The sequence below is a fragment of the Triticum urartu genome, chromosome 5 (genome assembly GCF_003073215.2).
Source record: "Triticum urartu cultivar G1812 chromosome 5, Tu2.1, whole genome shotgun sequence".
Lineage (NCBI taxonomy): Eukaryota > Viridiplantae > Streptophyta > Magnoliopsida > Poales > Poaceae > Triticum > Triticum urartu.
In genome coordinates, this window is record NC_053026.1 from 642,242,187 (window position 1) to 642,253,357 (window position 11,171).

Below are 11,171 nucleotides of genomic sequence, written 5' to 3' on the forward strand. Positions count from 1 at the left end.
GAATGGAAATGTATCGAAGATCGAATAGAAAAAAAGCTAAGCTGCTGGAAGCGTAAGCTTATGTCTTATGGAGGCCGGCTAGTGCTGATTAACTCAGTATTGACTAGTATGCCGATGTTCCTATTATCGTTCTTCGAAATTCCAAAAGGGGTACGGAAATGACTTGATTTCTTCAGATCTCGATTCTTCTGGCAGTTAGATGAGGCCAAGAGGAAATACCATCTCACGCGATGGGATATTCTTTGTCGCCAAAAAGACCAGGGCGGGCTCGATATTGAGAATTTAGAAATCAAGAACAAATACCTTATGAGCAAATGGCTCTACCGGTTAGAGATTGAGCCGGAGGGCATGTGTGCACAGATTTTGTGTAATAAGTATCTACAGTCGAAAACACTCGCTCAGGTTACCATGAGACCAACCGACTCGCTATTCTGGAAAGGGCTTATGAGAGTGAAGGACTTGTTCTTTCGTAGGGTCAAATTCCTAGTTGGCAATGGGATGTCAATAAGGTTTTGGGAGGATACATGGTTAGGAGAGACGCCCCTGGCCGTACAGTATCCCAACCTGTATAACATAGTGCAACGTAAGGAGGATTACGTAGGCACATTTCTACATACGAGTCCATTGAATATCCAGTTCAGGCGGGCGTTAGTTGGTGAGCCTTGGACTGCATGGATGCACTTGGTTCGGAGATTGATAGATGTTCAACTCTCCGACCAACCGGATTCGACACAATGAAAAGTATCTAAGAATGGGGTTTTTACGGTAAAATCTTTTTATATGGATCTGGTTAATTCTGGCCCAATCTCGAGATCACTGCATATTTTAAAGATTAAGGTTCCTTTGCGTATTAAAATCTCTATGTGGTTTGTCCACAAACAAGTAATTCTTACGAAGGACAACTTAATCAAGAGGAGATGGGTAGGTAGTCCACGATGTTGTTTTTGTGATCATGATGAAACAATACAACATTTATTTCTTGAATGCCCACTCGCCAAATTACTTTAGAGAACGATTCATATAGCCTTTAACATTACTCCTCCAGTTGACATTACATCGTTGTTTTGGAACGTGGTTAACTAGGGTTGAACATACTATGGCGGCTCGTATTCGGATTGGAATATGTGCACTTTTGTGGGCTATATGGAATTGCAGAAATGACTTGATATTTAACAGACAAAATAATTTAACTTTCTTGCAGGTTATCTTCAGAGCTACTGCTTGGATCTGTACATGGTCCTTACTCACTCCTATGGAACTCAGGGAGTCTTTGGTTACTAGATGCAACCAGTGGGAGATGGTAGCACGGGCTTTATTCAACCGGTTTGGATGGCGGTCGCATAACAGGATAGGCGTCTAGAGAGCTTATCCTTCTTATTGCCATTTCGGTTTTGATTGTTGGCATGAACTTTGATTTTTTTTATTTTCGCTCCACTTGCGAGTTGTAATACTTTAAGGACTTTGTGCTATTTTACGAAATTTTAATAAGATGGCTGCATGCATTATTATGATGCAGAGGCTGGGGTACGCCTCCATTTCCAAAAAAAATTACCGGATATTCATACGCCCCAGCCAAAATACCGCACTTTCGAAAGCTCACATATAAAACATTCAATGCGCTGGCGGGCTGCCAGACAAGGTTGATGTGTGGTGTAGATAATAGGATCATATAGTTGTATGAGCCATATCCACTAGTAGAAAAACGACTTTTAGTACCGGTTTTTAAGGACCTTTAGTACAGCTTCTGGAACCGGCACTAAAGAGTGGGGACTAAAGGTCCCTCCCTTTAGTCCCGGTTCAACACGAACCGGAACCAAAGGCCCACCACGTGGCACGAGGCGTCCCGCGGTCTGAGGGACCTTTAGTCCCGGTTGGTAAGGATTTTTTTTAATTTTTGAAATAAAGAAAAAACAGCCCGTTTACTGGACCGGCACGGCCTGCATACGACTAGAAATCCAATCTCTAGTTGGGCCAGGATGCAGGCCCGTATGGCCCAGTAGGCCCCACGAGACAGAAGACTTGCAATAGGCCAACAAAGACCTGCTTAGAGAGGAGCTCGACACGGTAGCCGCGGCGAGGCTTATAAACCGGTGCGAGCTCCTCTCAACTAGCGAGGTGGGACTAAACATTATGCACTGTGGGTGGCAGCGCACCACCTTTAGTATCGGTTGGTGGCTCCAACCGGTACTAGGGGGTCTTTAGTACCGGTTGGAGCCACCAACCCGTACTAAAGACCACCACCTTTAGTACCGGTTGGTGGCTCCAACCGGTATTAAAGACCCCCCCCCCTTTAGTACCGGTTGGAGCCACCAACCCGTACTAAAGGCCACCACCTCTTTAGTACCGGTTCGTGGCATGAACCGGTACTAAAGGTTCGCCATGAACCGGTACTAATAAGTGCCGCCCGCCTAGCTGTTGGAACCGGCACTAATGATTACATTAGTGCAGGTTCAATTATAAACTGGGACTAATAAGTTTCACATTAGACCCTTTTTCTACTAGTGATCGCTGCTTTCAGCAGTTTAGGGCCTCTCGCAAATAATATGATTCAGCATAACGCTTCACCAATTGAGACCTAGGGTTCCTCACCTAAGGGTAGGGTGTTACCTCCTCTAATGGTAGGGTGTTACCTTCTTCAAAAGGGCCCGACAATACGTAGATCGTCCTTGTCTCTTGAGTGCAGACATTGCCATCTGTCAATTGTTGGCCCCTCCAAAAAATCAGCTAGCTACCTCCCTACAACACTGTCGAAAATGATCACCGACGAGTTGATTGGCTCGGACTAGTTTCATGCCAACTGACTGTGCCCGCGTTTACGAATTGAGTATTAATAATGTGAATTTGGAGCCAAAAAGTTTTACATCAACGTTACCAAGTTTTTGCAAATCAACAACCCAACGCCTTCACATGAAGAAAAACAACCGAACTCACCAAGAAAGGTCAAACTTATTACAGATACTGCAAAATTCTTATACAAACACGTGCACGCATTCCAGCGGATCTGCCGTCTAGTTCGTCGGATCGTAAATTCTTCTAAGCCTTGAGTGGCTTGCAGACGACGGTGGCGTGGTTGCGGATCTGGTTGCTGAACTGTCCGGGCTTCTCCGTGGTATCAATCTTCTCCTGCCCCAGCGGTGGCAGCAGCTGGAAGTTCTGCACCAGGCGGCCGAGCGTGATGCCGATGATGGGCAGCGCGAGGATGATCCCCGGGCAGCTCCTCCGGCCGACGCCGAAGGGCACGAACCGGAAGTCGTTACCGTTGGCCTCGACGGCCCTCTCCTCCTCGAGGAACCGCTCCGGCCGGAACTCGTCGGCGCGCACCCAGCGCTTGGGGTCGTTGGCGAGGAACCAGGCGTTGACGAGGATCTTGGACTCGGCGGGGATGTCGTAGCCGGCGAGCTTGGCGTCCTTGAGGTTCATGTGTGGCACGAGGAGCGGGATGGCCATGCGGAGGCGGAGAGTCTCCTTGACGACGGCTTGCAGGTAGGGGAGCCGCTCCAGGTCCGGCTCCGTCACCGCTTCATCGGGGCCTAGCACGGCGGCGATCTCCTGGCGGAGCTTTGATTGGATGTCCGGGTGGTTCACCAGCTCCGCAACTCCCCACTCGATCGACCATAGGGTCGTCTCAATTGCTGCATGTATGCAAAAGACTCATTCCCTTGTTAATATTTGTGCTAAATTAATTACTACTCTCTCCATTGAAAATGTTTTTTCGAAAGTCAAACTTCTCTACTAGTAGGTTTAACCGAGTTTATTGAGAAATATATTAATGTCTACGTGCCATACCAACTCAGTACTACTCCATTTAGGTTTATTGGCCCCTTTCATATTTTGTGCCTAACTTTGACCGTATATTTATTAATAAAATATAAGTTGTATGTAATAAAATTTATATTGTTGGATTCATATTTGAAAGAGGTTTTCAATGATACTATTTCTAGGATATATAACTTATTTTATGATAGTTAAATCAAATGTCAAAGTTTGACTCAAACTACATGAAGGATTAATAAACCAGGACAGAGGTATTATTAATAAATTCATCATGAAATACACCAAAAGTTGTTGCACCGACAACTATTTAGGCTCTCCGCGTGTTCAAGGAATAATAGTGGCTCTTCGCCAGCTGCTCATCACCATCTCTCGTTGTATTGTCTTGAGATAAAAATTGCAATCGTGTGTGCTAGTTTTTATTAACAAAGAAAGGGTCTGCACTCTTTCCAATAAAATGTTAATTGGAGCATTTTCTTCTTCTCAAAAGTCAAAACTAGGTTGGACAAAAGATGAATACACATTTAATTGATGAATTTTACCGGCAACACGTGGGTTACATGGAAGATGTCGTATTGTCTTAAGATATACTACTAAATTGCAATAGCGCGTGCTACTTTTTGTAATCAAAGAAATGGTCTATATTTTCTTCTTAATAAATGTTTGGTAGAGCGTTTTTCTTCTCTCAAAAGTCAAAACTAGGTGGGACAGAAAGATGTATACATGTTAATTATATTTGCTTAATTCTGAGTTTTACCTGCGACGTTGATGTTCTCGACGATGTATAGGACATTGTCGTGGTTGATCTCGCCCTTCCTTTCGGCCTCGAGGATGTGGTCCATGGCGCATCTGATCTCACCGTTCTTCTCCAACGCCTTCCTGCAATTGTGAGATAATGCAGTAGATGCTTATCAATTTCCCCGTTGCATATCTGGTGACCTCCATTATACTCCCTCCGTTCCTAAATGTAAGTTTTTTAGAGATTTCAATATAGACTACATACAGATGTATATAGATATATTTTAGAATGTAGATTCACTTATTTTGCTTCATATGTAGTCTATATTAGAATCTGTAAAAAGGCTTACATTTAGGAACAGAGGGAGTATCTGATAGTGGAACCCGGTCCACTTTTAATTGAATGAAAGAAAAATCTGCTGATCTGTTGGTGTACTTTCATCAACCTACATATGTACTTCCACTGTCGGTGTATGTATTGTATTGTCACCTCGTGATACCGAATCCTAGCCACTCTCACGTGGTCACTGCAGCTGGTGATCTGTTGGTGTACTTCCATCAACCTATGTATGTACTTCTCTCGCAAAAAGAACACCTATATATGTACCTCCACTGTCGGTGTATGTATTCTATTGTCACCACGTGAAAATGAACCCTCGCTACTCTCACGTGGTCACTGATGCACTGCAGCTGGTCAACGACCGCCAACACCAATGTATCCAGGCAACCGATGCAGGATAGGTACTCCTAAAGAAATCGAAGCTGATAGATGCAAACGGAATTAACATGTCCCACTTGGCGCGTACGTGCTTGCTTTATTGATGCAACATCGATTAACATTAACATGTCCTGGCAAGCATCGATCGACACACGATCCATCGAATTATAAATGTAAGAGGCAATTAAGTAAGCTTACTTGCGCTCTTGGACGAAGTGGTCCTCGAAGACTTTCATCCTCTTGGCCTTGAGGTTGGTGCAGCGGTTGAGGTAGCCGCGGAGGAAGGGGCGGAGGATGGGGATGAAGTCGCCGTAGTTGTAGTCGAAGCTCTGGGAGAGCATGCTCCGCTCCGCGTTGAGCGCCCTAAGCTTGTTGAAGAGCGGGTCGGCGAGGCTCTCGAACCGGCGGTCGAACATGATGCGGAACATGTCGTTGTACATCATGAGCTGTAGCCTGCGGCGGATCACCACCCCCGTCGCCGACGCCGGGTCGGCCTTGAGGTCCTCCACCACCAGCCGGGCCTCCTCCTCCCACCCGACGCGGTTCTGCGCCACCACCTTGTTGGTGAAGAAGGGCACCGTCATGATCCGGCGCATCTTGCGCCAGTGGTCGCCATACACGGTGAACACCATGTCCTGCATGAATGCACGCATTTTTGTGTTTGTAATATGGTTTTGAATTTCAGTTTCAGAAATATTTCAGTCATTGTCGAGATTACCGGATTTCACTGAAATATACTGATTTCGGTTTTTATTTCGGCCAACGGATCGAATTTCTATTTGAACTTGATTGTATTTTATTTTTTGAATTTGTGTGTACTGCTGAAATTGCTGAATATTTGGACCTAAAGGTAATTATTTCAATGCGTACAGAAGTTAATGAAAATAAAAAAAACATTGAAATTACACTACTAGAAACCAGTCATTAGTACCTATCAAGAACTAGTATGTATATGCAAGAACTGTAAATTCAACGAACTGATTTATTACCTGGCCTTTGCCGGTGAAGATGTCGAATACGACGTTGCGGGTGCGGGAGCCAAACTCGACTCCCTGGGTGTGGAGGACCTCCTTGGCGAGCTCGGGGCTGGAGACGACCACCAGGTTGCGGACGCCCATCCGGAGCAGGAAAACCTCGCCGAAACGCTTGGCCATGCCCATGAGGTTGCGGTGGTTGAGGTCATCGCCCACCTGGAGCCAGTTGCCCACGATGGGGGCGCCGGAGGGCCCCGGGGGCAGCCGGAAGCGCTTGCCGGTCAGCTTTGCGACGGCAATGGCGAGCATTGCCGCCACGAAGAGGCCCAGGAGGGCCTTCTCCAGGAGGCTGACGTCCATCATTGTGTACTTGCGTGTGGCTGTGTATGGGTTGCTGCAGTGGAATGGATGGATGGATTAGTGGGATCGAGGAAACTTATAGAGGTGGGGGTTGGTGCGGAGCCACTACAATTTCGAAACCATTTGTATATATGGAGGTTGACATTGTTGCTAATCGGGATCTGGTCGAAACTTGAAAGCCACATGCATGCGAGAGTAACATGTCCACCGGTGGGATGGTAGGTGGATTAGGACGCCAAAGCTGCATCATCAAAGTTGCACGACGACCCCAAGCTCTGCACTCAGGGTGATGCCTCACATGTCATGTAGAATCAGATATCAGATAAAATAGCTTCGTATAGGGAAGCGGGATCCTTTGCAGGAGGTGGGTGCTTGAAGAGAAAAAATGTGGTTTGGTGTCAAAAGTTAAAAAAGTTGGAGTGAAAAATAGAGATGCATATGTACTGAAGTCTTTATTTTTTATTTTTGTAATGAGGTCCAATAGTGGTAGCTTGCATTGAAGAGAAAAATAAATGTAGGTGCTTCAAATTACTTTTTGTCATGGGGCATCTGTATCCATATGCCACCATTGTACATGCCCTCAGTCGCAGATGTCCTAGATGTCTCGTGGTCGTATAAGTGAGCTGAGTGAAAGCTTCGTACTTTGCCGTCGATGGTGACATCGCCTACGCGTGTCACTCTTCTATTGAGGACATTATTGTGGTTGTCCTCTCTATGGTAGAGTTTTGAGTGAAACCCTTATTCATCTCGGACTCGATAGCGGCGACGCTTCACACCGTCTTCCTTTCTAAGGGTATTGTCGTGGAGGTTAGGTATCCTAGCACGAGTCATGCCGATTCTTTGGGCCCTCCTTTACTATCTTTCAACAACATAGTCATTTTTGCTTTTCACCTTTGCATTTTTCAGAATGATTTTTGTTCTCTGGTATCCTGGGATGTAGGAGAACTTCCTTACTACATTGTATCGGTTGTCATGTATTTTGATTTGTGCTTTATCTGTAAAACGGAGTAAGAGTCTGTTTCCTAACTTCCACGACGACTTGAAGGGTATCGGATGCTCTGTCGTAGTGCTGAATAATGCCGGAGACTGTCTAGTATCATATACGGGTAGGTGGCAGCTGAGGATTTATTTTAGGACTCCACTAGCACGGCGAACGTTCGAGCTACTTTATTGTAATTACCATAGGGTTTTGAATAATGCCGTAGACTCTGTCTGTCACATAATAGCTAACTGATGAAACCTCTGACTTTATCGTAACATGTAACATGGAGCGACGAGCCCACGAGGCCACGATAGAGTATGTTCGCCAGCTAAATGCCAGTTCAGCTTGCTCCTGTTTATTTCTATCTATTCTAATTGCACACCGTTGTCATAGAAAAGATAAAGACCGAGATCGAGGTGCAAAGCATCTTGAGGCCACTTGTTGCCAGAGTAGCCTCTCTGCATAGTTAATAATATAGCTAACAACAAAAGCGACGTTTTAGCGCCCGGAATTGGATGAGCCCGAGCAAAATCAATTAAATCACAAAATATAGAAAAAAGATCAAAAAATTCTGAATTTTTTTTGCAAGAAAGATGCTTCTGTGCATGATGTTCGTGCATACTTCGGTGGAGTTTTGACATCTGAGGAGCGCGTGACAGAAAAGATAGAATTCAGCTCTGTGAGTAAGGTTATTGTTCACGCATTGTTTTGACCGGTTTTCTCCTTTTTCGCCACAAGCTCTACAGATGTCCAAATAGAATGAAATTTTGCACGCACATCATGCACTCAAACATTTTTCAAGAAAAAATTGATTTTATTTTCTATTTTTATCATGTTACTGTTCTCCGGGTTCATCTGGACCCGGGCACCGAATTGGATTTTCGAGCCAACAACTGGCTATATAAAGTTGTCACGTCATGTATAGTCAATCTAATAGCTAACATGTATAGTAACTACTCCTTTTGTCCCATAATATAAGAACAATTTTTACACTATACTATTGTCAAAAACGCTCTTAGAGCATGACTAATAGTATAGCTGGCTGCTGGCTATATGACGTTGTCATGTCATATATAGTCATCACTTATAGTCACTCATACAATAAGGTTAGCTATAAAGTTGGATATAAAAATACTACTTTTTCACCTTCTCTCTACTTTTTCTTTGTATTTATTGCATTTGCCTAGAAGTACGCATATAGTTAGGCTCTTGTATGAGAGTCCACTCTCACCATTTTTTCATGTCTCTCTCCTCTATATAGGCAAAAAGTCGCATGTAAGCAGGCTATAAGCCCATTATCGTACTTGATCTTATATTATGGGGTAGGGAGAGTAGTTGCTAAGTACTCCCTCCGGCCCTTTTTAGTTCGCATATAAGATTTGTCTGAAGTCAACTTCATAAACTTTGACCAAATTTATAGAAAAAATACAAATATTTAAAATGTGAAATCAACAACATTCGATGCGTCATAACTTTACTTTTGATATTGTATAAATTTAGCATTATAAATGTTAATATTTTTCATATAAATATGGTCAAATTTTACGAAGTTTGACTTCAGACAATCCTTATATGCAGAGTAAAAAGGACCGAAGGGAGTAGTAGTACTTTATTAATGCATGGCCTCATAATGTTTCCTGGAGTCCGTGTTTCAACCGGATGTTAATCTACCGCCCGCTTGCCTTCTCTCTCTTCTTCTTTCTTATCCAACTCAGCAGAAATATAATAGTTAATTCTTACAGCTTGTTGACTGTATCTTATTATACTTACTTTTATCGAGGCAAAGTTTTCTTCCTTGGTTTCAGAAAATGTATACGACTTTCTCACTATTAAAAGTTCTTGAAATACGCTTCTGCTCCGCTTTATAAATAAAGCAATTGGACGCGGTGTTTTGGCTCCTAGGTGCATATGCACCCATTCTCTCAATACACATTTTGAAAAGTTGCAAAAATCGGAACAAAAATCCCGTGAGTATATCCGGACATTCTATGTGCATACACAAAGTTTCGGTGAAAACCGACTTCTTTTGTGGCTTGTGTAAAAAAAATAAAGAAATGCAAAATAAATAGTTGTAATGAAGCATCGGAAATTGTTTTTTTACACAAGCCATAAAAAACCTCATTTTTCACCGAAAACTTTGCGCACACAAATAGAATGTCTGGATATACACGCAAGATTTTTGTTCGGAATTTTCAACTTTTCAAAATGTGTATTTACAAAATAAGTGCATATGCACCTAGGAGCCATTGCCAATTTCCAATCAACTGGTCCATACAACAAGTAGCAGGTCATCGAGATAAAATAGTCTGCTAAGGCATCAACACAAGCACGCCCAAATAAAGTAATATAAAAAGATAGAAAAAAGACCACCAAGTAGCCACAACATCAGGGAGTCTACAATGAAGAGAGACACCGAGCGGTGACTTGTAGCGCATCGAACATCTGCCCCAGCCGGCCGCAGTCCTGCTGCCTAGCCAGCGGGTGCCGGTGCTGCAAGAACGTAAGAAATTTGAAGATCGAGTCAGTGGCCCGCTGAAGGAAGACCTGCTCGATTATCATCTTATTTCGTGTTGTCCAAAGCGTCCAATCTAATGCCGCAAACACTAGCCAAAAGAGGCGTCTCTTTCTATCGGTCTAGAGCTCTGGCCTGAAGAACTTCGGCTAAGTCCGGAGCCTCTCAATCAAGCCCGAGTGCCTCCTGGACGAAAATCGAAAGTGCGTGAGCTGCCATGCAAGAGAAGAGGATGTGGGTCCCCGTCTCTAGTACACCACAAAGGGGACGTAACCCATTACCCGAGCCATTCCTCTTGAGCACCTCCGTCCCCGATGGGAGGCGATCCCTCAATAATTGCCACACAAAAAATGGGGCCTTGGGTTCCATCCGGTCATGTCCCCTATAGAGCTGGCGAACTGGTAGGAGCTCACTGCCTTGTTCCCTACCCTCTCAGAGCCACCCTACACTCTTCTCTGACCACAGTCCTTGTCTGGCAAGTTCTTAGTCAAGTCCCTAAGGCGGCCATCCCTTATTTTGATGGCAAGGCAGCGATGTCGTAGTGATGTGGCAGGACCTGAATTATATAGGTTCCAGTGAGTTTTCCCCCTTCCTCGTGTCGTCCTCCCGAGGGTGACTTGGGGGCGACTAGGGTTACCAGCCCCGCCGCCACCCACCCTCCCCCAATACCGTGCCGCCGCCAGAGGCAAACGCCGGCTCTGCCGGCGTAGTCGCCCACGAAGGTGGCGGCGAGATCTTTGTCGCTCCTTCCCTTGTTGGAGGACTCGGTCGCTAGATGGTGGTCCCATGTGGCGTGGCGGCGATGACTTTCAGTGGTTGACACTCGTAGGTGCTGATGGCCGGATCCCTCGACCGTGGGGGCGCGCCGAGGTATCAATGGGTGGAGGTCGAGGTGCCAATGCCACTTCGGTTTAAAATCCAAATCTGCAGGTCCAGTTTCCACCCCCCCTCTCTCTTTGGTCACTATTCCTCCTCATCTCTAGCAGGTAACGACCTCTGGTCCAGGCTCTCTCTTTGGCGTGGAGATGTTGGCAGAAACCCTTGATCGTCTCATTCGGTCATGACAGCGGCGACGCCCAAGAGGGTCGCTTTCCTCCCTTAAGGTGCTGTTGAGGA

The 11,171-nt window shown here is 45.0% G+C and overlaps 1 protein-coding gene across 1 annotated transcript; it reads right to left on the reverse strand.

Annotated features, from left to right (window-relative positions):
• Positions 1–2,812: 2,812 nt before the first annotated feature.
• On the reverse strand, positions 2,813–6,643 carry LOC125511525 (trans-cinnamate 4-monooxygenase-like). Its single transcript, XM_048676915.1, has 4 exons — positions 6,217–6,643; positions 5,426–5,862; positions 4,529–4,650; positions 2,813–3,632 (listed from the first exon to the last, which is right to left on the reverse strand). The coding sequence occupies exons 1-4, from the start codon at positions 6,562–6,564 to the stop codon at positions 3,034–3,036; spliced, it is 1,506 nt and encodes a 501-aa protein (XP_048532872.1). The 5' UTR covers positions 6,565–6,643; the 3' UTR covers positions 2,813–3,033.
• Positions 6,644–11,171: the final 4,528 nt, after the last annotated feature.